Source organism: Lipotes vexillifer, unplaced genomic scaffold (assembly GCF_000442215.2).
Source record: "Lipotes vexillifer unplaced genomic scaffold, Lipotes_vexillifer_v1.1 scaffold240, whole genome shotgun sequence".
In the NCBI taxonomy this organism is placed as follows: domain Eukaryota; kingdom Metazoa; phylum Chordata; class Mammalia; order Artiodactyla; family Lipotidae; genus Lipotes; species Lipotes vexillifer.
Genome location: NW_006797481.1, coordinates 6724577 through 6742325, shown reverse-complemented (window position 1 = coordinate 6742325; position 17749 = coordinate 6724577). Strand labels below are relative to the sequence as shown.

The window sequence follows — 17749 nt, the reverse complement described above, 5'->3', positions numbered from 1 at the left end:
TTGAGGTACGCGGGCCTCTCACTGCTGTGGCCTCTCCCGTTGCGGAGCACAGGCTCCGGACGCGCAGGCCCAGCGGCCATGGCTCACGGGCCCAGCCGCTCCGCGGCACGTGGGATCTTCCTGGACCGGGGCACGGACCCGTGTCCCCTGCATCGGTAGGCGGACTCTCAACCACTGCGCCACCAGGGAAGCCCCATAAGCTCATATTTTTTTTATCACGAGAATGTAAAAAATTGCTGAGCAAAATATTTATAAAGTTAAAAGTATATCTGCTATACAAGTTATGAATATTGCAGATTAGAATTTCTTTAAGTATAGCCCATTATAAGCTGAGTGTGTATTATACGGTCACAGAGCGTTACATATTTTTTTAAGAGCTGGGGTTTATACGATTCCCAGCAACTCACCAAAAATCTTTCAAAGGGGACCACTCATCTGGTAGTTTACTATAAAGATAAAAATGGAAGGCCATGATATTTGCTCATAAATACAATTTTTAAAGGTCAGGAGCACAATATGGATTTTAAATGAATTGGCAGGTTTTAATCCAAGTGAACTGAATATTTTCTTCATTCTTCTGATTAGATTATGCCCACTAGGTGGCAATAAGGATTTAAAATAATACGGAAGATGCTGGTTGATAAAATTTTTAAAGCAGAAAATAAACTTTAGAGATGGGTTTTCAATTCTACAACGGAAGACAGTCAGGCTCAAGAAGGTCAGTGGAGCTGTTTGGTATCTCCCCTGCATAGCACTGGGGTTGAGGGAGATCAAAGGTGCGGGGACGGCGAGAGGGCTGGCTTTAGGATTAGGAAGACTTGGGCACTAACTCGGAAAAGTTATTCTCTCTGACCCCTCATTTCTTCATCTGGGAAATGCTGACCCACTTCTCAGGTCGCTGTGAGGAAGAAGAGAGACTCTGCGTCGTGAAGTGCTTCGTGTAACCCTTAGAATGCTTGGTACCTGGTGGGCACTCCACATGGGGAGCGCCAAGGAAAGGGCGCTCCCCTTTCTTTGGTAGGGGCCGATGGGACTAGAAACCAGGTTTCTTGATTCTGTCTTGCTGTTTTTATAAGCACATTCATGCCCAGATACCCCAGAGCTCTGACAGCAGCTGAGACAATTTGAGTGCAATAATGACCTCTCTGATCATTCTGCACTGAGGGCTTTGGTGAACCAGGCATCGTGTGAGCGTTTTATAGACACGGCATATACTCTTCAGTAGTTGTTTTTCACAATCTTTATTATCCCTCACAGTCATGGAGTCAGAGTGCCTTGCAGTCTGGAAGCCTCTGACCTCACAGGCGGTGTCCTGAACCTCTCAGATCCTCCATGCCCTGTACTGTTCCAAGGAGGGCACACTTTCTACAACTGATCTTGATTATGTTTCATGAAGAAGCATTCACTGAGTGTGACCACCTAGAGCCAGCCACCTGGTGAAACTGGGCTGGAAGCAGAGGCTGGGGATGAGGCTGCTTCATCCCAAACCTTAAGACATAAATCAAGCAAATCAACAAAGATGGCCTCCTGGAAAGTACGATACTGGCCCAGCGGATTCAAAGTATTCCAGTGTATTCCACAGAGGTTATCCATTCGTTCCTCTCTGGACAAAACTTTATACTCTCCTTAAGCCTGATGTCATGCTGGGGAAAGTGGAAAAGATGCTGAGATAAAAAGATTTGTGCTGATGGTTTGTGTCTCCTATGCTCCTTCCAACTAAGCTCTTTTGTAAAGAACAAAATGTCCTCGTCTCTATCTTCATGTTTTTCAGCTGTTGAGAAAATTGTTTCCACATCACTGAAGCAGCTGCTGGTAAATATAGAAAGCTGGTGATTGGCACTGGAATTACTGCCAAAGTCAGAAATAGGTGAATATGGAGAAGCATCAAGGAAATCAAACCCTCTAGCAACTCGCTGGTCTTCTATCCGGGATACACAACGACCAAATGTGAAAACAGAAGCAAACTACAACAGCCTTAAACACTCTGCCCCCAAGGCTTTCATTCTCGGCACCAGGAGCCAAGAGAAAAGCAGGGATTTGGCTACTTATGTCCAAGTTAAACTAATATCCATGTACACACCTGGTTCCATATTTATATCATTTTGTTCAAAGTTAATAAATATCCTTGAGAATAGGGATCCTGTCTGCCTCCTTTAACCTCTCTCTCTTTTTTCTTTTCTTTTTTGGCTTAGGGCCATGGACACCTGGGCTTCTAAAGTACTTAAGTTGAAGAAGGTGACAAATCGCTCCCTGGAAGGAAACCTGTGTCCTCATGATGCTAAGAAAGATGTCATCACTTGGGCTGCCTTTAAGGTCCTGTGCCTGGTTCCTTTTTTTTTTTTTTTTTTTTTTTTTTTTTTTTTTTTTTTTTTTTGCGGTACGCGGGCCTCGCACTGTTGCGTCCTCTCCCGTTGCGGAGCACAGGCTCCGGACGCGCAGGCTCAGCGGCCATGGCTCACGGGCCCAGCCGCTCCGCGGCACGTGGGATCTTCCCGGACCGGGGCACGAACCCGTGTCCCCTGCATCGGCAGGCGGACTCTCAACCACTGCGCCACCAGGGAAGCCTCCTATGTTCCTTTTAAGAACGATTTCTGCCTTCCTAGAATTTCCCATTTGGGAAGGGTAAGAGCCAAAAAGGTGTCTTACTCTGTGAAGATGATTTTCTGGAACAGAAGGCTGCGGAATGGAGCTACAGAAGAGGGAACTTCGTGGTAACTGAATTCCCAATCACCCCTGCCTTCCCAGGCTTCCGTCGTGCCTAGAACCATCAGTGGAGGTGGAAGCTGCCATTCACAGTAGCCACCCATCTGCGACCAAAGCTTCTAGAATATGGAATGGGACTTTTCCTAGTGTCCTGAAATTCTGGGCTATGTATCATCTTAGAGCTGAAAACAATGCTGATAAATTTTCCATCTTCCAGAGCAGGCTGCCAGGAATATCCTTGCTGGTTTTACCAAAAGACGGTAGAATCTACCTGATGACTCTCAATACCTATTGCCTCCCTGCCTCTGAAATCAGAAGGCATAGAGGAGAGTGGGCAGGGAGCTGTCCACACGGCAGGAACGGGGGGTCCCCCCCCCCCCCGCTGTGAGAGGGGTTAGAGGGCCCCGCGAGAGGTGGGGGACCAGCCCCCCGCTGCCCACCTAGATATTTACTGAGTGGGGATGCTCAGGCCCTGGTGCTCCTGTGGATCCATGAGAAGCCTGATGTTAGAGCTCTTGGGACAAATTGACTGGACTGTCCTGGAGCTTGGTAGCGTTCATGAACAAAAAGTCTGGAGCCTGCTAAGTCTGGAAGATTTGGAAGGCAGGAAGCCGGCTGGAGCCCCTCCTCTCGATGGCAGGCTAAGGAGAAGACAGAAGTAGGAGAGGTGGGCATGGCCACCATTTGGCTCACTGGGGATGCACTTGTGTCCTGTGGCTGGTACCCACGCCCAAGCATCTTGAATGAACCCATCTGAGAAAGCTTACTAATGCCTGCCAGGCATTAGTAAGAGCTTATGAGGAGCAGACCTGAGGCTGGGGAGGATGGAGGGGGTTTATTGCAACAGGTTAGCCAGAAATTGCACACTTTTGTCAAGGAACTCAAAATGGGTCCTATTAAAAATTCTCCCTAGGGCTTCCCTGGTGGCGCAGTGGTTGGGGGTCCACCTGCCGATGCAGGGGACGCGGGTTCATGCCCCGGTCCGGGAAGATCCCATGTGCCGTGGAGCGGCTGGGCCCGTGAGCCATGGCCGCTGAGCCTGCATGTCCGGAGCCTGTGCTCCACAACGGGAGAGGCCACAACAGTGAGAGGCCCATGTACCGCAAAAAAAAAAAGAGAATAAAAAAAGAAACTCTAGTTGTCATCAACCAAGATTAGCACGTAAGTTCACGGCTATACATGTGGATGAAAAACAGACACAAAATCATTTCAGATATAGGGTTCTTTTTGTTTGTTTCTGTTTCAAGACACTTCACTTACTATATACTGTTGAGTCTTTCACACTGAACTCATAACCAACAGCACTATAACTCATACCTGAAGGAAGCTTTTGTCGCACACATATTTGCTCCATAAGACACCTCACCGCCTTCTGGGAACGAACAGTAGCCAGCCAGGTGTTTTGTTGTTGTTAATTTAAATCTATTATGGATGCATGTTATATATACCTTTTGCATGTTGAATGTACACATTCTTAGAAAGGAATAATGTGTCTGAGACACCACTCCATGTCAAAAACTGCACATCATTAGTCATCAACTTTGAGTTTTTCTCATTCTAGCCTAGGAGATGTGGCAAAAGGAAAGAAAAAATTTTTAAAAAGCCTATAAGATCTGTCCCAGACACATCTATTTCAGCAGAAAGATGACACACCAGGCAAACAAAGCAAAAAATACTGAAAACAGACATAGGTTGTTATTAATAGAAAGTGGAATAAGATTTTGGAGACCCTATAAAATATTCAAGTGGTGTCCTTTTAACAGACTGTTAACTAGAGGCACTTAATCCCTGGCCAGGAGTCAATACAAGGAGCTTTAAGGAAAACAAACAAACAAAACCCCCCAATTTAAGTTCCAGGGTTTGGCTAACTTGAATCCTGAATTTAATGACATCATATCTTGTCATTCAATGTCTCCCACAGGATGTGGATTTCCCATGACCTTGTGTAATAAAATGGTGAATGCAGAATACCAGAGAACAGCTGTTCTACCCAAAAAGAGAGAAAGTGGAGACAAGAGAGGTGTGACCTGAACATGGGTCAGATTCTGTGAGGTCAACAAGCTGCCTTTGACACAAGCTTTCAACAAGTCTGATCAGCCTCTGGCACGTGGATTCCTCCGTGTGAATAACTGTGGGAGGCACGTAGTGGCTGCCCACCCTAGACAGGACAGATGTTTTCAGTTTGCTAAGGTTCGCATCCCTCCCTAGGGTCTAAATGTCCACTGCCACCTGTTTTCACACTTGAACTGAGCATATGCACCTATGTTACCAGCCTGGCCCTTTTTTGTAGGCCCTTGAATTTGTAACCTATCAATTAAAAAAAATCCAGACTTTCCCTATGCTATTTTTTTTTTTTTTTTTTTTGCGGTACGCGGGCCTCTCACCGCTGTGGCCTCTCATGTTGCTCAGCACAGGCTCCGGACGCGCAGGCTCCAGATGCGCAGGCTCAGCGGCCATGGCTCACGGGCCCAGCCGCTGCGCGGCACATGGGATCTTCCCGGACCGGGGCACGAACCCATGTCCCCTGCATCGGCAGGCGGACTCTCAACCACTGCGCCACCAGGGAAGCCCTATTTTTTTTGTTTTTAAAAGACTTGGCTTACATCATTAAGGTATAAGGGGTTTGGGGTTTGGGTATTTGAAAACCCTTCCTTGACTAAAAAGGCCACATCATTTAGTAGTGATAAGAGCGTCCATCTAGCAAGTGTACACCGTTGAATGTCTGATCTTCAGCTGTGCTGCTCAGTGTTGTCAAGTTCCAACCAGACATCTGAGTTGACAACTACTGACTGGCCACAATCCGTGTCGAGTTACTGACATGAGTCTGCAATTTTCTTTTCTAGCATGTCACGGCAAATTCCATGGGTATGAGGTCACCAAAAGAAAAGACAGAGGGCAAAATGCAAATGTGTTAGGCTAAGCACTTTTCAAGAATTAGTTTTTTAAGTACTTTTTAACTTCTGAAATTCTACGCTGCCATTTGCCAGAAAGCAATACATGGGGTCACGAGACAGATACTAGCTGGGGCTGAGGGGAATTGGAACATTCATATTTATTTATATTCAAATAGGTGCAGTGTATTTGCCATCTTATGGCTCTCAATAATTTATATCTAAATTCACTAAAAATGATGCAGAATTATTTTAAAAGGTTATGGGCTGCCTGAATATGTAATCTTGAACCAGACTTTGCACAATCACCCATGTCCTTGCCTAGGTTAGCTGCTCCCTTTGCTATCTTGATGGCCATGATGGAAACATCACAAGCCAGAGCAGCCTCTGACCTGCTATTTTAGGTGAAGGTTCTTGTTGTCTTGGGAAAACAATACTGCACAACAAACAAGTTTTCATGGGCCAGAGCAGCAGCAGATTATCAGCCTCATCAGGAAAGTTGTAGGCAGGACCAGGAACAGTCATCTTCTGAGCCCTCTATTATCTAATATTTGGCAGTCAACCCCATCTTTCCTTCTTTTAAAGTGTATATTATATATACTTATAGCTTTGGTCATAATTTTTATAAATACAGACCATTTACACATTTGAAACTTCCAATTCTAACCCCTGAGCCAGTGCTCACAGAATTCCGATAGGAGTATTACGAATTCTCAAGGTCAAGAAGCCCCCTCCTTTAATTAGCATTGGGTGTGTTTTTTCTCATATTCATGACCAGGATCTGAACAGGAAATTTTATTAAAGGGAGCCAGATTGTTTGCCTTTCCTCTGCATTAACTGGTTATGAATCTATTAAGCAGGAGTTGAATGGAAGGAATTCTGACACATGCTACGACATGGATGAGCCTTGAAAACATTATGCTAAGTGGAAGAAGCCAGAAACAAAAGGCCACACTTGTATGATGCCATTTATGTGAAATGTCCCAAATAGGTGAATACACAGAAACAGAAAGCAGATTGGTAGTTCCTAGGGGCTGGGAGAAGGGGTGAACTGGGAGTAACTGTTTAATGGGTACAGAGTTTTCTTTTGGGGTGATGAAAATGTTTTGGAAATAGAAGTGGTGGTTGGACAATGTTGTGAATGTACTTAAACATTCACTTTAAAATGGTTAATTTTATGTTATGTGAATTTCAGTCAAAAAAGTCTGTACCAAGAAGGTTTGCCCTTATACTGATTTCCTTAATTAAGTTGTAAACTTTAACCTGGTGCGGAGTTTCATGATAAATCTTTAACTGGCTATGGTCACCCAGCAAACCGGGCTCTTGCCAAAGAGGAAATCATACTTGAGTTTTACGTCAGTTTCTCAGATCCAGTACTCATTAGCCAACATCAGCTCATTGACTCTATTCCAAAGATAGAAGGAAGAAAAGAAAGGGTAGAATGTCAGTTTCAGTACTTTCCTCATGTGACCAGTCACTTAATACATACACAACTGAAGGTCACAGCAAGGGCAAACTGCAGTGAGACTTCAGTCTGGAATGGGCCTTTTATTTATTTACTTACTTATTTTTTTTGGTTTTCTTATAAATTTATTTTTATTTATATTATTTATTTTTGGCTGCGTTGGGTCTTTGTTGCTACGCATGGGCTTTCTCTAGTTGCAGCGAGCAGGGGCTACTCTTTGTTGCGCTACGTGGGCTTCTCGTTGCGGTGGCTTCTCTTGTTGCAGAGCACGGGCTCTAGGCGTGTGGGCTTCAGTAGTTGTGGCACACGGGCTCAGTAGCTGTGGCTCACAGGCTCTAGAGCGCAGGCTCAATAGTTGTGGCGCACGGGCTTAGCTGCTCCACAGCATGTGGGATCCTCCCGGACCAGGACTCAAGCCGATGTCCCCTGCATTGGCAGGTGGATTCTTAACCACTGCACCACCAGGGAAGTCCCTTTTTTAAAATTTAACATTATTTTTATTTTTGATGTGCTTTGGTTTTAAATAGGTAATACATATACATAGTTAAACTTTTTTTTTTCATGTAGTAAAAATAATTCCTTTCCTTCCCTATCTCCCTGCTACCGCTCCCTTTCTTCTGGAGATAAGCACTAAGAGTAATTTCTCAGTATCCCTCTGAGGACAGTCTATAGGAATATACAACTATAGATATACACAGCAGTCCTTTGAACAGCTAAATCTTTACTGCTGCTGAAAAACTAAACTGGGGAATAACCACGCTTCCAATCATTAAAATTCTAGTTTTACTGATAAGTTGTCAGAAGGTGTGGGTCTTATTACATAAAAGATGTATCTAGTGAAATGAAAACAGCAAATAACAAAATACCATTAACTTGCCAACCACTGAAACATTTTTTTGTACCCATTTTCCCTTTTTGCCCCTTAGTTGGACCCATTCCCTATAAGGCGGGAACTTTTCTTCCTTTCTTGCAACCGAGATAATCCAGGTTCTGGTTAAGTGAAAAGATATGTCACTCTGGGGTCTTTATGTCTGACTCATAATTGTAACAGGTTTCAGTCTGAAAAATCTAAATATTAATGTTCCTTTTTGCCACATACCTTGTCCTCCTGCAATGAATCTTTGGCTACTATGTCAATTCCAAACTCTCTCAACAGTCTAATCCGTACCCAGTAGAGCAGTATTGGAACTGCCATGTCAGGTTAGATCCTGTCCTTCCAGGCCAGGGGCTGGCACCCTAAGTGCCCAGACAGGTGAGGCCTCTCTAACCTCACACTCAAAGTTGGGAAATACATTCCCTGACACTTCTACTGAAAAAAAAAAACCCAAATCAAAAAAACCTTGTGATGCTATCATCAGCCAAATTACCTAAAGCAATAGCTCCTTCCCCTTTTATTAAATAAGAGGAAAGACTTGTAAATAAGATGAGAAAATGAACATTTAAACATGCCGATACACCTTGCCCTCATGCACCCAAGCTGTACTACGTAATTTTACAAAACCACAAAAGCCATTGTCACCATCGTCATTCAAGTAGCATTCAGAACTCAACATTCCAGATCTGGGAGCTGAGATTTATTACCTGAAAGGCTCTCCTGGGATGGCATCAATTTACCCACTAAATGAACATTCATGTACTTGCTGTGTGCACAGTGCTATTCTTAGGGAAAAATAAAATAAAAGAGCTTGTCATTAGGTAGCTCATAGTCTGGTTGGAGAGAAAAAGATGCAAAGAGCTAGGGGAGCTATGTGGTAATAACTGTCACAATAGAAATGCAAAGCACAGCTTTGGCCGGGACACCTGTGAGCTGGCCCTGTAGCCAGGGAGCCTAAGCAAATTCAAAGCTTTCAGTCTTTTGTGTGACACTCAAAAGAACAAATGATGTTTGATGAGAAGACACATGACCAAAATGCTACGGAAGAATTTATGCGAAGTTGTACATGTGTCTATAGCACTTAGAGCAAAATCCAGAAGCATATCCACCAAAATGTAATCTCATTGTGATGGGATTTTGGGTGATTTTCATCTCCTTCTTTGTGCTTTTCTGTAAAATTTGTATTGTTTTACAGTGAACACTTAAACCCATTTAAAAAGAGAAGATTGTTATTAGCTCTGTTTAGAGATAAAGATGGCTTCGATTCCATTTCTGGCATGTTTATCTAGGGCTTTATGTGCTAGACCTTGTATAAGAGAGAAAGACAGCAGGGTCCTTATCTTTAATGAGTTCATTAACTTGGTGGTGGAGGTGGGCACACATTTAAACAATTAAAATGCAACAGGTTATGTACCAATGTTGGTTTCTTAATTGTGACAAATGTATCACCGTAATACATGATGTTAACTGTGCAGTAAAGAATTTGGCTGGTGCCAGGAACACAGTAAGTGCTCAAAGAAATGCTCATTGAATGAATGAATGACATCCATATCTTTCTTTGACATAGTCCTTTCATTCATCTTCCTCACCTTTTCTCACAGCCATTACCTGTACCCACAACCAGTGGTCTCCCCAGCTCTGATCACTGATGTCAAATCACTGATTTTGCACACCACTATTGCCATTACCACCTTAATCTTTCTAGAACATGGTTTCATCTGGTTGTCCTCCAGGTTAAGCCAAGCTCCACATTGCCAAACTCCTCAAAGCCTCCAGAGACCTGGCACCCTTGCTCTAACTTTCCAGCTTTTCTTCTCAGGACGTGGAAGAACAAAGCCTTTGTTCTGTTTGGGTTCCCCCTGTGCTGTTTTTACAAGTACCCTCCCCACATTTAGACTTTCCTCCCACGTAGTAGTATCTTATTTAATTCCCATAACAACTCTTAGGAGTAGCTATTTTCCGATTTTCAGATGAGAGCATGAAGGTTCTGAGACATCCAATAGCTTGTCCATGACTTCATGGCTAGAAAGAAGGACCAGGAGTGAAACCCAAGCCCTCTGAAAGGTAGAGCCCACACTTGAAACCAGCAGGCTATGCCCTCTTCTTCTGTTCCTTTCTGATTCTAAATTATCTCTAAGCTCAAGTTCTAGTCTTGTAACTTCCTTAAAGAACAATGGCTAACATTTGGATGAGCTTATTAAGTATCATGAATCTTTTAAGTACTTTACTTATATGATCCCCACAACAACCCAATGAGAAAGGAACTATTATTATTATTTTTTTATTTCATTTATTTATTTTTGGCTGCCTTGGGTCCCCGTTGCTGTGTGTGGGCTCCTCATTGTGGTGGCTTCTCTTGTCGCAAAGCACGGGCTTCAGTAGTTGTGGCACGCGGGCTCAGTAGTTATGGCACACGGGCCCAGCCGCTCCGCGGCACGTGGGATGCTCCCGGACCAGGGCTCGAACCCATGTCCCCTGCCCTGGCAGGAGGATTCCCAACCATTGCACCACCAGGGAAGCCCAAGAAAGGAACTATTATTGTTTCCTATTTTATAGGCAAAGAAACGCTGGCAGAGATTGAGTTCTCAAGGCCACACAGCCTGTATGTGGTAGAACTGGGATAAAAACCAGCCATCAACCTGTCCAGAAACCACACTCTTTAGCAGAGGCCTGCCAAGCCTCCTCTGCCATCCTATCCTACTGGAAGAAAGAGTCTCAAGAAGGTGGGGCTGATCTGTTTTGAAGACCTTGCCGCAAAACCCATCCCCATGAGTCAAAACCCAACAGTCCATGGGTTGTATGTGTGCATGTGTTCCTGCCTTCACTGGTTTTACATATTGGTGGAAAATATCAAATGAACAGAAAAGACAGCCACCATGAACGGTAGAGTGAAAAACGCACAGTCACAAAAAGCAAAGATTGTCCTACACAAAAATTCAGAAGTCAATGCGTGAACAGTAAGTTTTTGTTTTATAAGTAGTCGGTACTTTTATCTATTTACTTATTTAATCCTACGAGGTAGGTACCTATTGCCATCCCATTTTACGGAAGAGGACCTGGAGGATGGAGAGGTCAGGAGATGGCTAGAGCCAGAGCCTGCCCCAGGCAGTCAGATGCCAGCGTCAGATCGTCACCACTCCACCTATTGTAGGTGCCTCAGCAGAGAATCCCACTCAACCTGCAAATGTTTTTTTGAGAGAGAACATAGATAAAAGAAAAATTATCTTGCAACTATTAAAAGCTATTGCACCAAATAGAAAAGTAAAATAATTGAAAAATTCTTCCTCCCCTTTGAAAACATGCACATGACTGTTTATCTGAAATGATTTAAATTCAGTCCAAGCAGAGCATTTGCCCCAATATCTTAGGAGTTCCAATTGCAGCTGGAACAATGGCAATGCTGTACAGAGCGGGTAAAGGAGAGGAAGATGGGTTTGGATGTACGTCAGGGGTGGGGGGTGTTCATCGCATCAATCTGCCAAACCCACACACAATCAGACACTAGTCAGACACCCTTTGAAATGGAAAGGGTGATCGGAGACAGCAACCCACTTCTGTTCGGCTGCCTGAAATAGACCAGAGCCCTGCAGGAAGCAACATCCAAAGCCGATTCCCTACCCTCTAGGTTGTCACACACAGACTCCCCCTCACGTGGCTCCTTACACCACAAGAACCAGTCCCTCAATTACTGGCAGATACATGGAATGAACTGAAGTTAGGCCTTAAAGGAGTGTCAATAAACTTCTGGGAGAGCATCATGCTTTCTGGACATACATTTTTATTTCTAAAGAATGAATCAGCTAGACATGGGCAATTGATTTTTTTTAATCAATTATAAAAGCAGTTTAATTAATGTTCATTGTAACCCTGTGAGGCAATGTTTACTATTATCTCCATGCTATATAATGTTTGTTGCTTATTGAATTCAAATTGCATTAGACTGGGTGCAGCAACAGTTTTTACTAATTCAAGGGCAATAATCTTTAATTGCAGTAGTTTGTTTCTATGAATAACTTCCTGATGGTTTCTATTCACCAAACCTTGCTACACCAGGGAGGCAACTGTGGCACATAGAAAGCACACAGCCCTTGCAGGCAGACACTCGAGTAAATCCGCAGACAAGTCAGGTCACTGCTCCAAGGCTCAGCACCCCGCATCTTTGGAAATCAGAGAGTGATACCTACATTATGAAATAAATATCCGGGACAGTAACATGGCATCTGGAGCCTGGGTTTGTATCCCAGCTCTACCACTGTGTAACCTTGGGCAAATTATTTAACCTCTATGGCCCTTTGTTTCTTCATCTGTGAAAAGGGGATAGTTTTAGTACCAACCTATAGGGTGGTTTTGAGGATTAAATGAGTTAAAATTTGTACACCAGCTACACAGTGCCTGATCACAGTGAGTACTATGTAAATGTTTTAAGAAGAAAATAAAATAAAGGTGAGAAGAGTTACTGTGGAAGAAAGCACCAAGCAGAGTACCCAAGACATCACAGGCACGCCACTGGGACGTCTCCCTAAATTAGAGCAACACAGACATGGTGGCCCCTGAGTGGCTGAAGTTGCACCTCTACTGAGTAAGCTCAAACAGAGCCTATTTTGTGTTCATTCTCATCACATCATTGACTTGCTTCCATTGGCCACTCTTCACTTCTTCTCTCCCTCTCACACTGTCTCCACCTCCCATTCAGTGATTATGGAAAACCAGCCACAGAATGTGAAATAAAATTTCAGTTCAGAAGAGCAAACTCATTTGTGAAAGAACATTTCAAAGGAAAGAGAGGACCTTGGCTCTCTGCTCTATTTCATCAACACTGTGAACATTATCAAAGAAAAGTTTCATTATTTGCTTTTCTTTAGGAAGCTTTGCCAAGTTAATTTTTTTAAAAATAAGAATCAAAGTAACATCAGTATAGTTTTAAAATATAGGGCATTTCTTAAAGAGTTACAAAGAATAACCAAGTGTTTTCTAATTATGCTCCAATGAGTTTCAGAAACTTGCTGGAAATTCACTTGCTCTTGTATTTGTGTGCCTGCCTCCTTTGGGTATTTTGCATGTGTGTATCCATATATAAGAGCTCTCTTTTTGACAGACACCCACACCCACACGTCCCAGAAATGCTATTTGAGTACTTATCTAAACAGACAAGTACTTGTTGAAAATAAAAATGTTCTGACCAAAGCAGTTGCACAGAGAAAAGGGATTTCATCCATTGGGAGCAAAGGAGAAAATATGATTTGGTCCAACAATTTGCACATACGCAATAATTGTTAAATCTAGCATTAGAAATGTAATGAATTTGAGTCTGATACATTTTTATACTTAGAATTTTAATTTCTTTTTTATGTGCATAACAACTAAGTCAGATAAAAAAAGAAAATATAGATAAAGCAAAACAATGTTTAATAAAAATTGGAATAACCATTTTGGTGGAGCTATGATTAGGAAATATGTTTCCAAATTACATGGAGGAAGAGGACTGGAAGCCTTTAAAAAAATCCTCCTTCTGTTTCTTAAACCAAACAATGAGGAGTATTAGATGAAACAAAAAGCCCCAAACTCGCAGTCAGAAGCCCTGCCTCTAACCCTACCTTATTATTGGATAGCTTGTGTGACCTTGAATATCCTCGTGGGCTGCAATATCCTCACCTATCAAGAAAGATAGTTGGACTAAGGGACTCCACTGAATTTGAGGATGCAGCCAGTCCTATAATAGGCCTATGGACATGATCTTCTGTTATAGACTGTCATCCTATCCTGGGACTCATAACATCCTCTTTTTCTTAACTAGACTGAAGAATTCCTGCAAAGTTTTTTGGTAACATACTTTCAAAGCAAGCCCTCTCGAGCAAGGGGTACCTATTCTCAACCTAGGTCACCTTCCCAATGACCTGCAGGGGGCAGAGTAGGTAAGCACAGTGAGGGACTTGAAACCCTATTAGGGGTCTAGGATAGTGTCCTGTTTTGTAGCCCTTATCCTACCCAGGCTGCTGTTATTTATTAGTAGGGCGTATAAATCCACATGCTAAGGATCTGATCATGTGTGTTGAATAAGATGCGCTAACACATTTATTTTCTTCTTTTCTCCCAATGGTCAAAATCCAATTTCTATGTAAATACGTTTGGTCATAACATTCTTATTTTTAACAGGTATAACTCTCCTACTTTAACAGGAGGATTTGGAAGTGCTGTTATAAATTACAAGAAATTCCTCCAGAGCAGAAGGGGCTTATCTCATTCTTACGTGCTGAGACTGGCAGGGTTTAAAGGCATTTGTTCTCTGCGGATGGGCACAATCCACAGAAACCGAGGCAAACCTCTATCTAGTGCATGTCCTAACGCCCCAGGAAACAGAGGGAAGGAGAGCTTCCTTGCTTGCTGTCCTGAGTTCAGAATCCCTCTCACTTCAGAGTGAACTGACCTACCCAATGTTATTTACTACAAGAAATACTGCAATTGGCCACTATTTTTATTTGGAAGGAAGTTGGTTTTCTTTGGATTCATACAGGTCAGACAAGCCTTGTCATCAAGAATTACCAATCCCATGATGTATGGATAGCTTGTCCCATACTTTCTTCCGATCTCGCCTTGGGTGACACTTTTTAAGAGTGGTCTCCCTGATTGCCCCATACAAACACAGATCCATTGCCCTGCTTTTTCTTCCTACTTTAATTTTCTTCACGTATTAGATACTTTTGTATATGCATTCATTGTCTACCTGCTCCTACTAAAAAATAAGCTTCCTGAGGATTCTGAGTATGTTCTGTCCACGCCTGTATCTCTAGTGTGAATGACACACACATTGTACGTGCTCAGCAAAGTATCTGTTCAGTGAATAAATGTCAGAAACCCTCCAGGTGAATAAAGAATACTTAAGGGTGATAAAGAATAAAGAATTATTTAAGAGTAAATAATAACCACCACATTTGCCCAAGGCACAGTGGGGATAGCTTTTCTAATACACAGAGACATCAATCACATCACCGCCAAATGCTCTCACAGCTTAACCTCCATGACCAGAGAGGGGCGTTTCTGATGTAACAGTTTATAATTCTTTTTCCTTCATTTACTTTCAAAATACACAGTGTGATGTCCAATTCTACTTCTGTCCTTTTGAAATAAGGGAGATGCTTCTCACTGCATGGGTTTTAGTGAAGGCTTCTCCACACATCACGTTTCACACTTGAAAACGCCTTAGATATAGGCCTACTCTTGGCTCCGGCTACCAGAGTTTCTCAAAAAGGAAGGTACCTGCCTAAGCTACCTTTGAGGAATGAAGGAATTCATGTCAACAGGTGGCTGGGGCACTTACTGCCAGAGCAGGAGGCTTCTTTCGGGCTGGAAGACATCGGCTGTGCACAGAGTTGGCAAAGGCAGTCTCTCCCATTGAACGTGACTCGGTCACCGGGTGGAAACGGGCGCCTGGAGACAGAAAGACATTGCCCTCAAGGTTATTGCAGCAATTTCATTCCTTTTCCTCACCCCTGCTTGGCTGGCCTCCGGTGCCAATTCACTGCTTCGAAGAGGAGCCAAACCATTTGAAATGCAGCCTGAAGCCAGCCAGCCAGCTGGATCCAGTCCAAACAAACACACAAATGTGCCTCATTTCGAGAGGAAAGGAGAATGCGCAGCTTCTGCGGGCAACCAGATCGTAAAATGATACCGTTTACCTCCACTCATTAGTGGAGGGATGTTCCAACAAGTTACCTAGCAGGGCACACACAGTAAAATTTTCCTTTTCCAAATGGAAACACCTCCAGGAAGAAATATTTTAAATGCCATGGATTCCTATTCAAGCTTAAGGCCCTTCCCCAAGAGAACTGGTTACAGGTCAAGCATTAACTCTTCAAGGTACCTGGACCAATGTGATAATTGTGCTGAATTAGACTTTGTCCTGGACGTCTGAATGGGCGAACTAAATATCTCACAGTGCTAGGGGCCCAGAGTCCCTTATAAACTTGGAGAAATACGAAGGTGCGATAAATATCTGTTTAAAAATTAGTATTAGCTTCTTTTCAGAAAGATATTTTCCTTTCACATTAGATATTCATCGATAACAGCACAGGTTGCAAAAATATTGCCTTCTTCAGGTACTTTATCAGTTTCTTCTGCTCCCACTTCAGCAGGCAGAGAGCTTTAAAAAAAGTCATTAATTAATAGCCATATGACAGTTTCCACGCCTACTTTCTTGCAACTGACCAATTTGTCAATGATCTTCATCATGAGTTTTCAGACGTGTGATTCTGTCAATCAGGAAATTTGAAACTCGTAAGCCAAACATCCCCACACATCTGAGTCAGAAGCAATTTCTTAAGAACAAATTCAAGCTTCCGGACCTGTTTTACGTTCACAGCTGCCTTAAGTTGCCCTTCGGCCGCCTAACGGTTGGTGATTAACCATAATGCAGGCACAGATAGTAAATTTGGACTTAACTCCACAAATGTGCTTGTTGCCAGTCATCAAGGAGAGATTTAAACTCTCGCACCGCCGAATTCTAGAAGTGCTGAGTTGAGGTGGTCTCTCCTCTCCTCTTCTCTCCTGGTGCCGTGTTACTTTCCGTTGCTCAGATAAGGCCCAGAGAGGTTAAGCAACTTGCGTGGATTGACCAGCTAGGGAGACCAAGCCACAGGCAGGTGCAGGTGGTATCCACCAACTCAGAACTTGCTCTGTCTTTAATAATCAAAGTCACACTCTGGTGGATACCAACAGGCCTATCGCTTCACACTTATTAAGTAAAACCAAGCAAGCCTCCAATCTGCTCTGTAAGGAGGCCCTCAGGGGGTGAAGAGTCCACAGACACGATAAGCTCAGGTTCTTTGCCTCTGATCAGGGCCAGGACCAGGGTGAGGGCAGCGAGGCACCCGAGGCAAAGCATCTAAGGAGGCCCCCGCTGTCAGGAGTGCCGCATGACCCGGGAGTAAGCACCCCTTTAAACTGTGCGTCCAGGAGCCTCCCTGGCTTCACCCTAGTCCAGGCCCTGCATCTGATCTAAGCTTCTGTTTTTAAACTTGAACCCCACACAGAACCACCATGGGACAAACCAGAGTCCAGTTCTCAAAAATGCGACCAGGTCTTCTGAATTTTGAATTTTGTTATTTCATAAATGACCCCCCTTCATTTCCCTACGTCCTCTGCCCATATGGGTTCACTTCCTCCTGATATTTGCCTGAAATGTTTGTAATAGGAGAACTGGATTTAGAGTCAGAACACCTGAGTTCAAATCTTGGCCTTGCGATGTGAGGAGCTGGGAAAATCCCTTACACTCTGAGTCTCAAAGTCACTCATAAGTAGGGATACGAATTCCTGATTGACTTCACAGAATTGCTCCGAGGGTTAAATTAATTTCTACATGAGTGCAATTTGTAAACTGCAAAGGTGGCCTCTCCTCAGAAGAAATTGGCATCATTCTGCAGCAGCAACAGTGGCAGCAAGCACTAACTACAGCAGCAATAGTGGGCACCTCTCTGCTGGCTCAAACGTGCAGGGACAGGGCTACAGCAGATAACTGTTTGTCCGTTACCAACCTGAAGCAATGATGTCTCAGGGCCAAGATCAGGAAGGCTCTTGGAGTTTACCTGGGCCAGCGCCCTCCAACCTGACAGTCTCCTCCTTGGTGGCCCTTCAGAAACCACTAAATCATCATGAGAGTTAGGAGGGAGAAAGGCTAGTAATGGATATTTTTGAAGAGACCCTCCCTAGGGGATTCCAGTGAGCATCCAGGTTTGGGGAATCACTTGTATGCAGTTCACAGACTCTCACCTTACAGATGAGACAATTGCTGTGGAAAAGTTAGCTCACATAGGCCTCAAATCA

General features: G+C 43.5%; 1 protein-coding gene across 4 annotated transcripts in view; it reads right to left on the bottom strand.

The window, feature by feature from the left end:
* The window catches only part of ABLIM1 (actin binding LIM protein 1), a 227775-nt gene that overhangs the window by 101109 nt on the left and 108917 nt on the right, over positions 1-17749 (bottom strand). For all 4 annotated transcript variants that reach the window (XM_007469610.1, XM_007469611.1, XM_007469612.1 and 1 more), the window contains exon 4: positions 15249-15358. In XM_007469610.1, the coding sequence (XP_007469672.1) occupies positions 15249-15358 (110 nt within the window). The remainder of the gene's footprint in view (positions 1-15248; positions 15359-17749) is intronic.